We start from the raw sequence: 19,413 nt of genomic DNA, 5'->3' as shown, positions 1-19,413 counted from the left end.
GATAACACCCCCTTCCGATTACGGTTTCAGAGCTGGGGACGGCATGCCAACCCCTCCCCCCAGCACCTGGTGGGCGGGAAGTTGGAATAAAATCAAGTTCACATAAGAAAGGGCCCCTCCAGGAGGTTTTCCTTCAGAGTCCGTTTCCCCTGCCTTGTATCCAATGCGGGTGGTGAGGTGGTGATGGGGTGGAGATGGTCATTTCCCTCCAAGCTCCGTGGGAGAGGGAGGGAGGGCGAGGGGAAACCGGGTTGCGTTACCTGTGGAACGGGGAGACAGAAAAAGGACGGTTAGAAATGGACACGGGCATTGTTCTCTGTTCTGCAAGAATCCCACTGTGCCATCTTCTAATCTACGCACGCCCCACAAAAGTCAGAACCCCCCCCATTTAAAGACCCGATCCTAAAAACAAAGTTTCCAGCCCAAGAGACTGTGTAGGAAAGGTTACATGCCTCTTCCAACACTCTTTTCACCTTCGTACCCCTCTGCCATCTACATTCCTTGCGAAAACAATGACAAGATCCATAAACGTGGAGCAAAAATGCAAATAAAACATTTTATGTTACGAAGATGAAGAGTTGGTTTTCATATGCCGACTTTCTCTATCACTTAAGGGAGAATCAAACTGGCTTATAATCACCTTCCTTCCCCCTCCCCACAACAGACACCCTGTGAGGTAGGTGGGGCTGAGAGAGCTGTGACTAGCCCAAGGTCTGCCAACTGGCTTAATGTGTAGGAGTGGGGAAACAAACCCAGTTCACCAGATTAGCCTCCGCTGCTCATGTGGAGGAGAGAATCAAACCCCAGTTCACCACATCAGAGTCCACCGCCCCAAATCACCGTTCTTAACCACTACACCATGCTGGCTCTCTTATGAGCTGGGGGGGGGGGGGGGAAGAGACTGGCTGCAGCAGATGGCCAAAGGAGCAGAGGAAGCCATTAAGCTCAGTAGCCATAGGCCTCAGAGGGCCTCCCAGAGCTTTGCAGCTGGAGGGCAGCTAAAACATCATCGTCCCAATTTAAAACAGCCAACGAAGTCCTGCCCAGGAATTAAGGTCACAGGGAGAGGCCCTCCCGGCTGTCCCATCCATCAAAGGAACACATTTGGTGGGCACACCAAAGGGCCTTTCCAGAGGTAGCCCCAAGATTCTGGAACAACCACCTCCCCAGGGAGGTCCGCCTGGCCGCCTCCCATTCGGTCTTTGGGAAGCAGATGAAGACAGCTTCATTTAGGACAGCACTTGATTAATTTCACTAGCAGTCCAAAATTGTAATCTTACATTTAGTTTGTTATGTATTTTTCCGTATTCTATTTTATGTATTTTATCCATACTGTAAACCACCCTTGAGCTCCGTGGGGAAGAAAGGGAGCTAATTAACGCTTTAAATAAATAAAAGTCTAGCAGCCGACCTTTAATCGGGGGGAATAAAACGCGTCACCTTCCATTCTCGTGCGCAGAACGGGTGGCGCTCCCAGCCCATAAACCCACCTGACCCCCACCCCCTGCAAAATATCCCGCCTGGCCTCAAGAGCTTCAGCCACTCACATCGTCTGGGGAGTGAAAAGGCCTGAAAGCTGGAAGCACTGCGAGGCCAACGTCTGCGAAGCCAGATTCAGGGCTGGACTCAGAGCTGCAGAAGGGAGGAGGACAGAGAGAAAAGGTGAGAAACGAAAAGGACCGGGACCATGGCTAGGTGGCCGCCTTATGCATGCGACGGAATCTTATTTTAAAAATAATAATATATTTTTTTTATTTTCAAAAGAATAAAGGAAAAAGGATAAATAAGGGATTACAATAAAGCTTCTCTAACATTGTATCTACCGTTAAATTATACACAAGCAATACACACACTGGGTGGAAACATGCCTTTTAGCATTCTAAGATGTGAACACACATGAAGCTGCCTTCTACTGAACCAGACCCCCCTTGGTCCATCGAAGTCAGCATTGTCTACTCAGACCGGCAGTGGCTCTCCAGGGTCTCAGGCAGGGGGCTTTCGCATCACCTACTTGCCTAGTCCCTTTAACTGGAGATGCCGGGGATTGAACCATGGATTGAACCGGAGACCTTCTGCATGCCAAGCAGAGGCTCTACCACTGAGCCACAGCCCCTCTGCTTTATTAGATTTTCATATTAGATCACCATTTTTTATATCTCTACATTTCTACTATACCAAGCCAAGCTACCTGTTATATAAGGCTTTTTAAGTATTAACTTAATATTTGACTCCTTCTGATTTACACTATTTTACCATATTCTGTTTTGCGCCACCATTATCAAGTCACACAAGAATAATAAAGCTAAGAGTGCGACGGAATCTCCTTGACAGATCAGGAGGGACGAGCAAGTAATGAGCACTGCTAAGGGGAACTCCACCTACTACTCAGTAGAAGGACAAACACTTTGATTGCCGAAGGTCCCGCGTTCAACTCCCAGTAATTCCCTTTTAAGGAGCAATCCGACTGGGAAGACACCGGGGAGAATCAAACACTGAAGGTCCCACATTCAATTCCCAGCATTTCTGTTTAACAAGGGAGTTAAAACTGACTGGGAAGACACCTGGGAATATCATCACTGCCACTATCCAAATAAAAGAGTTCTGAGTGAGATGGACCAAAGTCCTGCTTCAGTGTATGGTGGCTTCATGAGGACTAGTTGGATGATTTCTTCAACGTACTTCCCAAGATGAACTATCACTGGCAGTGACGTTCACATTTCTTTTCCGTGCTAAAGATGATTTATGCAAGAGTCACGCTACAAGGGAAGGGGCCGTGGCTCTGAGGCAGAGCCTCTGCTTGGCATGCCAAAGGTCCCAGGTTCAATCCCTGGCATCTCCAGTTAAAAGGGGCTAGGCAAGGAGTGATGTGAAAGACCTCTGCCTGAGACCCTGGAGAGCTGCTGCTGGTCACAGAATCATATTGGAAGGGACCACCAGGGTCATCTAGTCCAACCCCCTGCACAATGCAGGAAATTCACACCTACCTCCCCCCACACCCCCACAGTGCGCAGAAGATGGCCAAGATGCCCTCCCTCTCATGATCTGCCTATGGTCATAGAATCAGCGTTGCTGACAGATGGCCATCTAGCCTCTGCTTAAAAACCTCCAGGGAAGGAGAGCTCACCACCTCCCGAGGAAGCCTGTTCCACTGAGGAACAGCTCTAACTGCTAAAAAATTCTTCCTAATGTCTAGATGGAAACTCTTCTGATTTAATGTTAACCTGTTGGTTCTTGTCCGACCTTCTGGGGCAACGGAAAACAACTCGGCACCATCCTCTGAGTAGACAATACTGACTTTGATGGGCCGACGGTCTGATTCCGTAGAAGGGCACTTCGTGTGTTCATGTGACCTGCATTTTCCCAGCCGTCGAGCTCTCTTCAGGGAACCCTCCAAAGAAGCCCAAGTACCTCCCCCCATCCCAACGTTCCCTCCTACCTGACAGGGCCGCCGGGTTGAGTGCTCCCAGGGGTATCGCTCCGTTCAGCTGCAGGGCAGCTTGGGCCGCAGCTGTAGTCGACAGCGGGATCCCAGAACCCGCTGGGGAAGGGGGAGAAAAACACGAGAATGAGCATATCCGGCAATAACCAGTCTCCTCCATCAACGCATGATTGGTCTGTGATGTTGCTACGCGAGCATGTGCCCAGAGCCACCACTAGTATATCTTAGTGACACCTGAGGATTCCTTCAGATGCTACCCAGAGACACTGAGAAGCGAGTGAAGGACTATTCTCTCCAGGATCAGAGGAGCATCCCTATTCTATTAGGTGCTGTGGAACACAGGCAGGACAATGCTGCTGCAGTCGTCTTGTTTGTGGGCTTCCTAGAGGCACCTGGTTGGCCACTGTGCGAACAGCCTGCTGGACTTGATGGACCTTGGTCTGATCCAGCAGGACTTTTCTTATATTCTTGAGTGGTGATGGCTGCCAACTTGGAAGACTAAGAGGGGAGTGGATATGTTCATGGAGGAGAGGGCTATCCATGTCTACTGGTTAGGGTTAGGTCATGATGCATCCCTATTCTCTCCAGGATCAGATGTTTTGGAGAACAGGTGCTTTGGAACACAGGCAGGACAATGCTGCTGCAGTGGTATTGCTTGTGGGATTCCTAGAGGCACCTGGTTGGCCACTGAGTGAACAGACTGCTGGACTTGATGGGCCGTGGTCTGATTCAGCATCGCCTTTGTTATGCTTGACTGAGGCCGCTTCCACACAGAGGTTTGGGCTCCATTTGTGTGTCTAAATCTCAATGGGTGTTGAAGAATCCACAAGATACTGGCTCCATTCAGTGTTTTCCCTCTCTTTGCTGCAATCATTCCCCAATCAGTTTTTTTTGGGAAAGAGTCAAACCACCTCTTTCTGCTGCGTGGAGAGGAAGGGGCACATCTGGGCAGGTTTCACCAACACCGGGGCCAGGTTCCTTACCCCAGCTCGCCTGCAACTGCCGCTGGCTCCTACTCCACCAGACAGCTGCTCTTAAAAACACTGGTAGTTGACTTCATGCCATTTAAATTGGTCCTAATACAAGATGATTAAATTACTGTCATGGACAGATTTACCTAAAGGGACCAACATGGGTGCCCGCAACTTTTGTCCGTTTCGAATACTGAGAAGATTGTTCCTACAGCATTAAATGCTAAAATACTGTTTCCCCGCACAGGTAAGAGAATAGCATTATTAACCTAACTCTCCTGGTATGGGCTGCCCCTGTAGCAACCTAGAATAAGGAAGAGTTGTTTTTTATATGCTGACTTTCTCTACCACTTAAGGAAGAATCAAACCGCCTTACAATCACCTTCCCTTCCCCACAACAGACACCCTGTGAGGTAGGTGGGGCTGAGAGTGTGACTAGCCCAAGGTCACCCAGCTGGCTTCATGCGTAGGAGCAGGGAAACACATCCAGTTCACCAGATTAGCATCCGCCACTCATGTGGAGGAGTGGGGAATCAACCCCGGTTCTCCAGATCAGAGTCCACCGCTCCGTAAGAACATAAGAAAGGCCCTGCTGGATCAGACCAAGGCCCATCAAGTCCAGCAGTCTGTTCACACAGTGGCCAACCAGGTGCCTTTAGGAAGCCACAAACAAGACAACTGCAGCAGTACCATCCTGCTCCAAACCACCGCTCTTAACCACTACACCACACTGCCTCTCAAAGAGAACACCCCCCCATGTTCTTCTCTGTGCAAGCTACTCTGTCTCCTGGGGTATGTTGGAAAAGCTCCTACTCAGCCAAGAATTCAAATACAAGGTCAGGCAAAATGGTTTCATGGGGCCTTTTTATCAGCTTTCGAGGGTTGGCAGCTGGATTGATGATAGTGGTGTTTGGTGTGGAGTGTTTAACTGATTTCGCGAGATGCAAAAGGTGCCTTGAGTCAAGACATGGAAGGCAGGTTACAAAGCCCAGGTGAGCAAAGGAACGTAGCTGTTTCCCCAAGGCAGCACGGCCCTCGCTGTGGCAATTCAGCGCAAGTCACAACTGTCCTTTGCTTCTCCCTCCCCCCATCTCCCCCCTCCCCATTCAGATTTCTTTCCTGACACACTTTACAGCTGTAGAATGGATTACACCCTGCCCTTACCCAATTTATCCCTACAACCCTGGTGAAGCTGTGCGGACTGAACAAGCAGCTCACCAGAGACCGAAACACAAAAGCAGAGAGAGTATTAAAGGCTTTTCTACTGAAGAGGGGCTCCTCTTGTGGCAGAGAGATACCTCTGCAGAAGGGATGAAGAAGGGCTGGCTCCAGCAGCCTAAAGAGAAGCTCCCATTTTCGGGCTTCTTGTGCACTTTTTCCACTCCCTCCTTGAGGATGGTGCAGAAATTAAGCGTGCTACTAGTTTGTAAAACTGAAGCTGCGTTATCAGAGCAAAAATACCGATTTATCCTCCTAGTTTTAATAGGATATATACAAGAGGAGGGCACCAAAGTTAGCCTACGGAGGGAGAGGTTTCCCATCATGAATTAAAGAGTTTCCATTTTTTCCCCCAACAACACTCTCGTTTGCCATCTCTGCCTTAACACCTCTTCAGCTTAAAAGATTTTGAGAGCCCTAAACGGCCAGTCTGAGGCACTTGAGGGAACATAATTGCATGTATGATTCCCAGTGAACCAAGATCTAGCAGTATCAGTTCTACTTGGGCGTTTACCCAAGGAGAAGCAAATTCCATGTCCCTTCAAGAAAAACATTTTGGATCTGCAACTCTGGCTATTCCGCTTTTAAATGGCTGATCCTTGCCTATGTATATTTTATGTCAGCTCCAGCTGGTTTTAATGGAATGTTACCGTTTCTCAACCTATTATACGCTGCTCTGGCGACGACAGAACTAAAAAAAAAATTCCATGAATGGAAACAATTCAGTTTCCCTGGCTCATACAATTAAATTGCTTTCAGTTTTCTTTTTGTCCATCTACCTTCTGCCAGTTTGGCCATCAGCTGCAACTGGGAGCTGGTGGTGCTGAGATTCAGGGCCCCTCGGTCAGGCTCGTCTGCCCCATCGGGAAAGGTGATGTCGGTGGTCCCGTCCAGCCGCTCGGTGACTTGCCCCACCCGCATGGGTCGGCCAGCCAGCTCAAAACCGTTCAGCTGCTCCAGGGCACGCCGGGCACACTCGGCCTCTGCAAACTGGAGGAGCGGGGGATAAGGAGGCACATGTTGCATGCACATCTTTAGAAGGAAGCACCCACACACACACACACAGGGGAAGAAAATGATGCTTACTGTGATAAAGCCGTAGCCCTTGGACTGTCCAGTGTCCTGGTCACGCATCAGCACAATGCTATCGATCTGAATAGGAGAAAGGGGAGGGGGGATGTAGATTAGAATGTAAGGAGGCCCGGCCCACCAAGTTCCATGCCCCACCACCCCCTTTCTCTCCAACTGTGTCCCACCTTGCCAAAGGGCTCAAAGATCCCGCGCAGCATCTCTTTGGTGATGTTGCAGTGGAGGGAGCCAACGTAGAGCCGCATGGGCCCACCGCTGCCTTTCTGGAGGTTGTTGGCCATGGCTGCCAGCCGGTTCTTCTCCGCCTAAGACCACAGACCCCAGGGGATTAAGACACAGCCAAAAGCAAGCATGTTTTTTTGTTTGTTTCGCTTTTAAACAACCAGCCACCTTTGCAAACCGTTTCTGCGCATGAAGCTGCCTTATATTGAATCAGACCTTCAGTCCATCAAGGTCAGCACTGTCTACTCAGACTGGCAGCAGCTCTCCAGGGTTTCAGGCCTTTCACATCACCTGCAACCTGATGCTTTCAACTGGAGGACGCCACGGACTGAGCCAGGGACCTTCAACACGCAAAGCAAAGGCTCCTCCACTGAGCCCCAGCCCCTCCCCACAAGGTGTCCCTCAAGAAGAACAAAGCTAGGCAGGCATTTAAAGAGTTATGGCAAACCGGCTGAAGCCCAGAGCCGCCCGCTTTTAAGAGCGCAACCAGCATGTTTCATTGGAGGTTTCAGCTGCTGCAGGCCCTATTGGGTGACAAAGCCAACCATGGGCTCAGCTCCAAAACAGCCAGCTTTAGCCGAAGTGGAAGCAGTATCATGAATTGAGGTGTGTAAGTGCTTCTTCTGTCATGAAGGAAAACTACTCTTCTTTCCCTCCCTGGCTCTGGTTAAGAGCGGTGGACTACGATCTGGAGAAGCGGGTTTGATTCCCCACTCTTCCACATGGGCGGCGGAGGCTAATCTGGTAAACTGGATTTGTTTCCCCGCTCCTACATACAAAGGGTGACCTTGGGCTAGTCACACTCTCTCAGCCCCACCCACCTCACAGGGTGTCTGTTGTGGGGAGGGGAAGGTAATTAATTGTAAGCCAGTCTGATTCTTCCTTAAGTGGTAAAGAAAGTCGGCATATAAAAACCAACTCTTCTTCTTCAGACATGAACACAGAAGTGCTTACGGCTGGCCTAAAGGAACTCCAGCCCTTCACCAAGGCCGGTCTCCAGCTCTTCCAACACACCTTTGGCTCCACAGCATCTGATAATTAACCGGACTCCATTCCTTCCCTACAAATGCTCTCTAAATCTGACTCAAGTACATGGCTGTATCAATCCACAGACCCACTCATGAGAAAACTAAAGAAGAGGGGCTGGTTTTTATACCCCGATTTTCTCTACCTTGGAGACTCAAACCGGCTTACAAATCACCTTCCTCTCCTCACAACAGGCACCTTGTGAGGGAGGTGGGGCTTAGAGAGTTCGGAGAGAACTGTGACTGGCCTCAGGTCACCCAGCAGGCTTCATGTGGAGGAGTGGGGAAACCAACCCCGTTCACCAGATTAGTCTGCCGTACTTAACCACTACACCACACTATCATCGATACATCCACTCTTGGTTCTTATCCCTAAATTCCACAAGTTTTACATCATGTCTCGCACCTGGGATGCCTGGACAATGATGGGAACACCAAGGAGACGCTGCCCTGTTAACCCAATAGCCAGTGGCACAGACTGGATGTCGCAGAACTCCACATAAGCGATGCCCTTCGAACGGCGGGAGTTCCGGTCGGAGATGATCCGCACGTCACGCACCTGCCCCAGAGAAAGAAGACAGGGCAAGTGAGATGGAGGGAGAACAAGCTGCAGAAACTTCTCATAAAAGAGCGCAATCGTTCAAAATTTATCTAGAGCTAGAGATTTGGCACTGTATGAAACAGAAATGCAATACTGAGTGTTGGAGCTATATGAGAAGAGGCAGAGGGAAGGAGGAGATGAGAAAGGGAATAAGAGGGCGGTACCTTGCCAACAGCAGAGAAAAAGTCCTCAAGGTCACGGGGGCGGATGCGGGCAGCCAGCTGCATGCAGAAAACGGTGCGGGCATCACGCTCCTCTGGGCTCAAGCTGCCCAAGGGCTCCCTGTGTGGGCAGGACAGGTGAGCTCAAAGCGGGGAGAAGGGAAACCAACGTCCCCTTGGCCAAAGAACCCCTCGCCCTGGAAATCCAGGCAGGCACTCACCGGAGGGGGCTCTTCTCTCTGTACAAGGGACTCTTGCTGTGCCCGAACCGCCGCCTGCAGAGAGAGAAACAGGGACGCCCGTTTGAGACTACTGCGTCATAGTTGAAGGAGACTCAGGAGAGTGCGTGCTCATTTTGGACGACACAGGAGACGATCCTTTCATCCAAATGTGCTCAACTCAGATAAAACCAGAAACCACTCCCCCCCACCATCCCAAGCAGCTCTAGCTACGTAGAACCTTGACATCTCATACTTATTTCTTTGGTGCCACAGACCCTACACAGCCATCCTCCAATACTGGTAGCTGCCTTTTCATGCCTTTCTCTTGTGGCTTCTCGGGGAGGGTTAACGGAAAGCTCCAAAAACTGCACTGGCACACTTCTCTGTTCCTTCTGGGCTACCTAGGGAAGTGGTGACTTATCCCTCGCTGGCAGTCTTTCCGCAGAGGCTGGACAAGCACTTGTCAGGGATGCTGTAGGCCAGCAGTTCCCAAACATTTTGAGTCATGGAGCCCTTTTCAGGAGAGAAATTCCTCACGGAGCACTAATTGTCACCTGGCACCTATATACTAAACCGAATGATGGTGGTATTTTTCTTTCCAATCTCTTCATGGAGCACCAGGAGCACAGTTCGGGAACCACTGCTCTAGGCTGATCCTGGATTGAGCAGGGGGTTGGGACTAGATGGCCTGTATGGCCCCTTCCACCTCTATGATTCTATCCAAAGTAGGAGAGGAAAACTCGGGCTGTTGAGAGGCAGGGAAAAAGCAATAATTTCTGGGAACCCCCAAGACATCGATTGTGAATGGGGTGCAGGGACAAAAGATTGAGGGGTTTGGCCTTGATGCCTTAACGCTCCTGTGATCAGTCTCCCTGGTCAACGTAACGACTGACCCACTACAGGCAAGGCATGGAATATCTGACCTCACCTGTCACACATATGGCCATCCAGCCCTTTTCCTTACCCAGGAGGTGGGGGGCTACGATAGCGCACTCTCTCGTCCCGCCGGCGCTCCCTGCTGCGGGACCGGCTGCCCCGCCTGCGGTCTCGGCTGCGGCTCCGGTGGCGGCTTCTGCTCCGGTGTCGGCGGTCCCGGCTACGGCTGCGCCTGCGGTGGCGGTCTCGGTCCCCACTGCGGCGGGGAGGGGGGGGGAAACGGATAATTGGGAGGGGACTGCAGAATTACCGCCGCTTTGGCCCCCCTCCTCCCACTAGAGGATGGCAGAACACAAATTGTACAGAGACGGCAGGTCCTTGTTGGGTTGTGCCACTAGGGCAGGCGGTCCCCAAACTTTTTGAGTCACGGAGCACTTTTCAGGAGAGAGAAATTTGTCGCGGAGCACCAATTTTCACCTAGCACCTATATACTAAACCAAATGACAGCGGTATTTTTCTTTTCGATCTCTTCACGGGGCACTAGATGTTTCGCAGAGCACTAAGTGCTCCGTGGAGCGCAGTTTGGGAACCGCTGCACTATAGGGACAAGAGTGAGCCACACTGCGGTTTAGCAAGGGCAGGTCGGCCACGGGCCGGAAATGGCTCCCGAGCTGCTCTTACCACTCAACTATATCAGGATACGCCTGGATATATATAAACTGGGCAGCCTGAGCATTTCCCCACGTGCGTTGAGTCCTGTTTCACAGATGTGAAGCAGAGTGCTTCTGCAGGGGCCCCACAGCAACTTGCAGCCCATCCCTACCTGTGTCTGTGGTCACGGCTCTTGCTCCGGCTCCTGCTTTTCTTCTTTTTGCTGTGAATGGAGAGAAAAGAGGAGATCCGTGCTTAGCCACCCTCCTGATTCAGCCACGAGCAGACAGGGAGGAAAAACAATACCCCAGTAAGCCCTTGGCCTCACCTGCTGCTTTCCCCGCTACTGCTGGAGGCGCTGTCTTTCTTTACTTCTTTTCCTTGTTCCTCCTGAGGGGGCTGGAGAAACGGGCAGAGCGCAGGCATCAATGTGCGGGGCCCCACTCGCCGCCCTTCTCTGTTCTGCAGCCCGGCCCACTCCTCCTCCCTCTGGTGACTCCCAACCACTTTCATACGTTACCTGCGCCGTGGGGGGGTCAGACGGAGACTTTGATGGTCCAGGCTGGGCCTAAAGCAAACACAGGAGGGGGTGGGCCCAGGCGGGATCATTCAAACATACAGGGAGAGGGGGGCACACCCCCACACACACACGCTGTGACAGCCCGCAGTGGCAACCGCCCACCCCATGCAAACGGAAGACACCGCTATCCCTTACAAAGTTACTCGTTACTGAGCACAGACTGGCTCATATGATGGAGCCCGGGGGGCAGAGCTATTAGCAATCAAGGGGGTAAATTATTGGGTGGGGGAAGGGGAAACCTCGACCTCAACGATGCAACTACAGCACCTTTTCTTTGTGCCGTGATGCCACAGCTGACTTACAGCGACCCTGTAGGGGTTTCAAGGCAAGAGACGTTCAGAGGTGGTCTTGCCACCGCCTGTCTCAGCGTCACGCTCCTGGTATTCCTTAATGGTCTCCCATCCAAATACTAATCAAGGCCGACCCTGCTTAGCTTCTGTGATCTGACGAGATCAGGATAGCCTGGGCTATCCAGGTCAGGGCACCTTATGTGGGCGCCATCAAGGCAAAGCTGACTTATGGCAATCCCATAGGGTTTACCAGGCAAGAGACGATCAGAGGTGGTTTTGCCACCACCTGCTTCTGCATCACGCCCCTGGCATTCCTTGGAGGTCGTCCATCCAAATACTAACCAGGGCCGACCCTGCTTAGCTTCTGGGATCTGATGGTATCAGGCTAGCCTGGGGCTATCTGGGTCAGGGTACCTTAGCCATCCAATTTCTTTTTTAAAAAAAATAGACCGACTGTTTAAAATTGCTGGGTTTTACTATACACGGAAAGGGGTTAAAGCCAGAGAAAGCAACTGATGGTTAAAACTGTCCCAGAAGACCGGGCATATAAGTCTGCTCCCTCCGTACTGACCTATCCTCCATCTAGAGTAGGGAAAGCTACGCCAAACCTCCCATCGTCAGCAAGGGAGACTAATCCCTCACCTTAAGTCTGAAAACCAGGCAAAGGTTGGTTCACACTGCCAGAAACCGTATAATAACTTGGGGGAGGGGGCCTCTTTGCGTTTCACGCATTCAAATAATATTGTTTCCAAGCAAAGGATGGTAACTGCTACATTTCGCAATAGTACAGCTTCTGGATACATCCTACCTAGAAGGGAGTGTTCAGAGTTCCACCAGAAGGAACTGTTTCGTTTAAGAAACCACACAATGCGGAATTGTCATATATGGCTGACATGAAGAAACAGAAACCTCAAGAAAGTTTTATAAATTTTAAAGAAAGATAATCCAGCCTGTTTATGCCGACTCCCAAACTGGACACAGGATAGGTCTTCATGGGTCCTTGTAATTATGCAGAAGAGACAAAATTACAGCCGCCCTTTCACCTGCCCAACCCACCCATGACAGTTACCCAGACAGCTTTTCCCCAAACACCAAAGCAACCCAAAGCAGCTTTATCTGGAAAAACCTAAGGAAAAAAATATTGCAATCAGAACAGTCCTGTAGTAAGTGACATTTTGAACACAAATATAAATCCCCAGTACGGAAATTTGCTTCCCGAATACACAGAAAGGGTTCTTTTTTCAGCTCGCAAGACCCTGGACCAAACCTCCATAGACGCAGATGCGGACAAACCTAAGCAATCTATACAGGAAATGTTGAGCAAGATGGAAAGCTTTCCGGAGTGCCAATACTATAGCCATGTTTGTACCAAGGGATTTCCAATGCAATGTCTCCAAACGATAGCTTAGAATCACCACCCTTGACAAATAAGCCCTGAAAAAAATTGACATGTACTGCTAATGCACATAGTATTGACACTTTTTTACTCAGTTGCAAAGTGTGGTTTTCCTCAGGGGGGTTTAGGGCTTTCAAAAAGGAGGAAGCGTCTCTACATTGGAAGAAAGGCTGAGACAGGGCTGAGAACTACATCAGGAGATTGGCAGAACCACCCAAGCCATGAAAGCCTACTCTGAACCTACTTCAATGGGCCCCTTTAGCAAGAGCTGCCTACACTCCTCAGGTTTTTTCCCTCTGCACAGTGAGGACTAGAAACACTGTATTGTCAGTAGCATGGCTACAAATTTTCCCCAGAGGGCAGTGCACAGTCCTCACCTCCTCTTTCTTGTACGGGGCCTCCAGCATGGCCTCTATCACAATGTCGAAGTCGTCTGAGGCCATGCCGTCCTCTTGACTCTGCAAGTAGGGGGAGAAAAGGAAAAGGGAGTTACACTCAGACCTCCCCACGCCAAAAGGGAAAGAAAAGGGCACAAATGGGGGGGGGATACTCACTGGGTCCTGGGATGGATTGGGGAACGCCGGATCCATGGCTGGCCCAAGCAGGTGGGCTCCCCACCACCCCGCAATGCAGGAGCTGCTAGTGGAGAAGGATTTGCAGCAAGCAGAGAATTTGATCACAACCTGGAGAAGATGGAGACATGAGTGAAACGGAGAAATGGGCTACGCAGGACGGACAGGGCCCATGCATGTTGCTTGGATACACAATGTTCTAGATGCTAAAATAGTGGTATGTTCTAGAACCTAACAATCTGGCAACCAACTAGAACCTGATCTGCTGATGTTCCAGAATACTAGACGTAACCGATGAAGCTCAAAAGATCCTTCCATACAAAGGGGATCTTACAGCAACTTGTGTTTAGCCACCTTCCACTTCTAGAACAAACACACTCTTCCTTTAACCTGCAGACCTCTCACACCTTCTGGAGATCTCATTTCAGACAGTTCAGAACGGATTCTCCCACTGAACACACCGGCATTGTTAAGGTTGCAGCTTCTTTTGAAATGGAGCTGGACAAAGAGATGACCAAAAAAAACCCAAAACAACTTCAGTTTGGGTACGAAGTATGGAAAAGCTGCAAGATGCCTACTGTTGGCAATCCTTGCCAGCAAGGCCCACCTTCAGCCCACGGAAGCCCCAATGTTATGAATGTGTATTTGAACATATTTGGGTTTCTGTGGAACTTCCTGTGGCTCAGTGGTACAGCATCTGCTTGGCATGAAGAAGGTCCCAGGTTCAATCCCCGGCATCTCCAGTTAAAGGGACTAGGCAAGGAGGTGATGTGAAAGACCTCTGCCTGAGACCCTGGAGAGCCGCTGCCGGTCTGAGTAGACAATACTGACTTTGATGGGCCGAGGGTATAAGGCAGCTTCATGGGTTCATGTGGACATCTGAACACACAGAATCCTCACACACAGCTGCATCAGCATATGGTCAAGGTTGTGGTCAACCTTGCTATGTGGTCAAGGTTCTTTGGATTGGGGTACTACACCAACACTTAGAAGAAAACCTGGGGCATCTCTGACTCCCAGAGACAAGCAGACCCCCGGGAAGGTATAACAGAAACAACTGCTGAGGTCAGGAGCTCCATTCTCTTCTGCCCAGCTCCCTGCTTCTCTACAGTTTTTGTGGTTAGCTGTGCCCTTTTGGCGAGGGAAAGGAAAATTTCCTTGGTTCCATCTACTGCAGGATCTCTCCCTCCCTGGAGTCTTGCACCAACCTAGTGGACCACTGCCCTAAGACAGCCTCACAGTGGGAAGAGGCTGCCTACAATACCAGTCACAAGACACACGAGAACATTTACATGGTCTTCAAAAAACAAACAAACCAAAAACCACCACACAGGAAAAAGCCACACATATTGAACAGCATATCAAGGCTGTTGATCCATCTATGTTACAAAGCAGTTACTGTGATTCGCTTACAAAAATCTCCCTGCTCCATACTCTTCGCCCTGTAGTTTGTAATGCAGTAGGCCTTCAACTTGAAGAATTCTGCCACTAGCATTTTCCTAGAGCAACAACTGAAAATTTATTGAAGCAGACACATTGGGAAGGAACTTCCCACCTTCTAATGACTCATCCAAGCAGAGCAGGTGACAATGTCCAGGAATGGATACCTCACATACTGGAGAACACAGGGCAATAGTCTCCTTTTCAACAACAAGCTTCAAAACATCATTCTACAGATCACAGAAAGGTAGGAAAGTACAAGAATCAGAATCTGGAAGTGTTCCCAATGACCAGGGATGACCTACAAAGGAAACTTCTCCTCGACTCCAACACACACCCCTGCCATCATTTCTTGGTCTTCAACACACATTTCTGTGCTCTAAATACTCCAAATAAGCTCAAAAAGGTCAAGCAGTTTTGTGCAAGTTAAGGACATTTGACTATTTTCGATAGAATTCCAGAATTTGGGTTCCCTTGGCACATGTGGGGAATATAGAGCACCTTGCACCATGAGATCAACTTTTCTGGATCCAGCTGTAGAAAACAGCCAGAGTCCAATAGCACCTTAAAGACTTAACAAAATTTCTGGCAGGATATGGATACAGCTGTATGGCAGTTAAGATGCTGGCCTTTTGTATCACAAACCAAAGATGCATTGAGGCTGCCCTTCCAGCCACCCAGGCCAAAAAGATTCTCAACCGTTCTGGAGATGGTAAGATGCAGAGTAATCCAGTTCTCCACTTCAGGATACAGCAGAGACCTTTATTGTTCTCTAAAGGTTATAAAGACTTGCCCTGAAAAAGCAAGCTCTAGAAGACGAGAGCAAAGAATCCAGCCCCTGACCAAGAACCCACTCTGATTTCACATGTTTCCACACTCCCTGAAGCATGAGACAAAAATAATCCTCGAAGAAAAAGATTTTAGAGATCCAAACACAAGGATTAGTTCCACTGGGAAGAACTTGTTTGTTCTGTGCATCAATCCAGATAGCTATAGATTTCCTGCTCAAAATCAACTTTATTTTAATATGTAACATTCCTACTCTAGAACCTGCTCACCGCCTGGAAAACCCCCTGTCACTCCAAAGCACGGCCTGCTTCCCTTTAAAGCACTGGGTACGCTGTTACATTTAAATCATGTCAGATTCACCTTGTTAGACCACCGTACAACATTCCTGTGAATCCCCTTAAGACTGAGAAACCAACCAACCTGCATGTTCATAATTTGTCTCGGGCCTAGCAATTTTTTTCTCCCTCTCCCGAACTCTAGCAATAACACTAAATAATTCTTCAAGTACATGCATTTCCTAACATCACCCAGAATGCTTGAAGACTCCCATCCAGCTAAGTGATTCTAAAGGAAGGTGAGTCTGGGTGAGGTCAAGTTCTTCCTACCAGTTGTGCCCTGAACAACTCCACCGGGGAAATGCCACCCCTCCCTCGCCTGCTCCTAACTGATCTGACTTTTCCAATCCCGGGTTTTCGCCCCTGCTTACTAAGTGCAAACTGCACTGCCCACTTGCCTGTCAGGCAAAAGGCTCCTGAGCAAGAGCAGGCAAGGTGGAGGGGGGGGGGCAGGAGGCTACCGTTTATCTGTTCAAACCACAGGACCAAACAACAGCAACTGGTGCGCACTCTGCAACACAGAACACAACAGGGCAGTTTTGTACTTATGGCCTGTGTGTAAAGTGCCTTCAAGTCACAGCCCACTTATGGCGAGCCAGTAGGGCTTTCAAGGCAAGAGATGAACCACCCTGCATAGGCAACCATTGCCTTCCTCTGCATAGTGACCCTGGTATTCCCTAGTGGTCTCCTGTCCAAGCACTAACCAGGGCCGACCCTGCATAGCTTCTGAGACCTGATGAGATCAAGCAGTATCCAAACACTTGGATCTCCTGCAAACCCCCCCCCCCCAAAAAAAGCTTTCTGGGCTTTATCAAGTCTAATTTGCTCTTAAGAAAATATCTGCTTACCTATACCCCAACCCCGACTATAAGAGCACTTTCACACAGCCCAAATAATACACTTTCCATCCACTTTCAATGCATCTTAACGATCGCTTGCCAGTGGATTTTGCCAGTTCACACAGTAAAATCTGCCTTCAAAGTGCACTGGAAGTGGATTGAAAGTGCATCATTTGGGCTGTGTGAAAGTGCCCTAAAAGAGAATAGCCCACATGCTCCCCGCCATGTTCAGCAGCCCCCGAGACACCATCTTGTTACCGGCCTTATGAATGCCAGGTTTTCCTATCTATCCCCTCCCCCCAACTATAAAGCCCACCTAAACTCGATCCTCCCCTCCCCCTAGGTCCCTCTTAGCCACCGGTGGGAGGTTTTTTGGGCGGAGCCTGAGGAAGGCCGGGTTTAGGGAGGGGTGGGACTTCAGTGCCATAGAGTCCAATGGCCAAAGCGGCTGTTTTCTCCAGGTGAACTGATCTCTATCGGCTGGAGATCTCCAGCTAGTACCTGCAGGTTGGCAACCCTACCTCCCCTCCCCAAGAAAACACTACAAGGAACAAAAAAGGGGGGGATGGGTGGAAGTAGCTAAAGGTACCCGGAAAGCGAGGCCCCGCCCCCTTTCCGAAGCCCCGCCCCTTGTCCATCTCAAGCCGCAGCTGCTCCTCGTCAATCAGGCTCCCCTCCCCTCTAGAACCCTCGGGAGCTTCAGGGACCCCTCCCGCTGACGTCACCGCAGCGGCCGTGACGTCACCGCTTTACTCCGCTCGGCCGGCCCGGCCCCGCTTTTCCTCAGGGCCCGCCTTCCGAGGAGATTCACCCACCTCCCTCTCCCTTCGGCCGTTAAACCCCGGCAGGCGTTTTGTCCCGGGTCGAGTTCCGAGTCCTTCGCCCTCCTTTTCAAGACGCGGCCGCGGCAGCGACGCTAAAATGGCGGCGGACACTTCTCCCTCCAGAACCTTCCCCCTCCTCCTCCTGTGTCTCGCGAGGGCCTCAGCGCGCACGCGCGGGAAACGGTGGCGGGGGGAGGGTGGTTTTGACGCCACTGATTGGCTAAGAAAGGAGACGGGGGAGAGAAGGGGGGGAGGAGTCGTAAGAGTCGGGCGCCAATTGGCCGAGCTCCGCAAGGAAGGTGGGATTTTCCATTTGCAACGGCGATGATGATTGGGTTCCTGGTTCGGGAAGACTTGATATGGGGGAGGGGGGTTCCTTTCTCTCCGTGCCCTCAAGTGGAAACCCAATGGATGGAAGACGGAGGCGGGATCTACTGAAAGCCCTTGCTCCTGATTGGCCAGTCTGACGGAAACGCTGAAAAAATAAAAGGCGTTTTGTTCCCTTACAGAGATCTTGACTGGCTAGCCTCGCTAAAGCGGCGGGGCCGAGAAGCCGCCAGCTTCCTTCGAGCTTTATAAAAGAGAAGTGGGTGGGGAAAATGCAGCGAGCGGCCTGTTCCGATTGGACTGCAGTTTAGCGTGACTCTCGTGCTCTGATTGGCTCCTTCGTGTTGTTGTTGTGGCCGTCGAGGAAGGCCTCTTCATAGCCTGGGGTCGAAGGTCACCAAGCACCTTTTCCAACAGGGCCTGTGCGGTTTCCATGGCAACAGCACCCACGTCCTCAGCTGGGCTGGGCTTTGTTGCTGCTACCCTAGCCAGACGCCCCCCCCCAGTACTGAAGGCCCAACAGCAACAAGGGCTGTCCATAACCTAAGATGGCTTCCACTCATGCCAACTCCAGTCAGTGTGGCTGATGCCTAAGCCATATTGTTATTGCATATTAATGTGCGTGTGTTCAGTGCCGTCAAGTCGCTTCCGACTCATGGCGACCCTATGAACCAATGTCCTCCAAAACGTCCTATCCTTAACAGCCTGTCTCAGGTCTTGCAAATTGAGGGCCGTGGCTTCCTTTATAGAGTCAATCCATCTCTTGTTGGTTCTTCCTCTTTTCCTGCTGCCTTAAACTTTTCCTAGCACGACTGTCTTTTCCAGTGACTCTTGTCTTCTCATAATGTGACCAAAATACGATAGCCTCAGTTTAGTCATTTTAGCTTCTAGGGTCAGTTCAGGCTTGATTTGATCTGTAACCCACTGATTTGTTTTTGTGGCAGTCCAAGGAATATGTAACACTCTCCTCCAACACCACATTTCAAAGGAATCTACTTTCTTTCATATTAATACCCTTCCTTAAACCAATTTGAGATAGTCAGTTTGCCTCTTTAGTCTGTGTTTTGCAGAGTTATTCACTTATTATCTCCTGTCACATTATTATCTCCTATACATCCACTTACATTTACTTCATTTATAGCCCTGGAGATTCAAAAAAATGTTATTTACACTTTCTGAACCTAGAGAGTCTGTTTAGCTATCGTGACTTAACAGCCGTTATTAAACATCGCTTTACGTCACTAACAATGGGTTTTATTCTAGCATAGGCTTTTCTGCACGCATGCACAAAAGCTTATGCTAGTTTTGTTGCAAGAGTTTTGTTGCACTCTGCTAGAATCAATCTGTGTAATCGTTTTTAGTTAATGGTCATCATCATTGCATGGGATGGAGATTTCTACAAAACTACACTGGGGCCACTGGGTGTGTGTGTGTGTGGGGGGGAGGTAGCTGTGAATTTCCTGCATTGTGCAGGGAGTGGGACTAGATGACCCTGGTGGTCCCTTCCAACTCTATGATTCTACACCACTTTTCTAACACAAATACCT

At 50.0% G+C, this 19,413-nt stretch overlaps 1 protein-coding gene across 4 annotated transcripts; it reads right to left on the bottom strand.

The window, feature by feature from the left end:
• Positions 1-66: 66 nt before the first annotated feature.
• RBM23 (RNA binding motif protein 23) lies at positions 67-17,670 on the bottom strand. Of its 4 annotated transcripts, none has more exons than XM_056863451.1 (16): positions 17,531-17,670; positions 13,295-13,423; positions 13,118-13,198; positions 10,995-11,042; positions 10,803-10,873; positions 10,647-10,697; positions 9,912-10,079; positions 8,948-9,001; positions 8,730-8,847; positions 8,371-8,523; positions 6,885-7,022; positions 6,715-6,780; positions 6,408-6,618; positions 3,437-3,538; positions 1,548-1,632; positions 70-260 (listed from the first exon to the last, which is right to left on the bottom strand). In XM_056863451.1, the coding sequence occupies exons 2-16, from the start codon at positions 13,328-13,330 to the stop codon at positions 257-259; spliced, it is 1,386 nt and encodes a 461-aa protein (XP_056719429.1). In that variant the 5' UTR covers positions 13,331-13,423; positions 17,531-17,670; the 3' UTR covers positions 70-256. The 4 variants fall into 4 exon arrangements, with proteins under 4 accessions (XP_056719432.1, XP_056719429.1, XP_056719431.1 ...); XM_056863453.1 differs by having other exon boundaries at positions 9,912-10,049; XM_056863454.1 differs by lacking the exon at positions 10,995-11,042 and having other exon boundaries at positions 67-260.
• Positions 17,671-19,413: the final 1,743 nt, after the last annotated feature.

The sequence above is a fragment of the Euleptes europaea genome, chromosome 18 (genome assembly GCF_029931775.1).
Source record: "Euleptes europaea isolate rEulEur1 chromosome 18, rEulEur1.hap1, whole genome shotgun sequence".
Taxonomy (NCBI): Eukaryota; Metazoa; Chordata; class Lepidosauria; order Squamata; family Sphaerodactylidae; genus Euleptes; species Euleptes europaea.
Note: the sequence above shows the minus strand (reverse complement) of the source record. Positions and strands in the feature narration are given on the sequence as shown.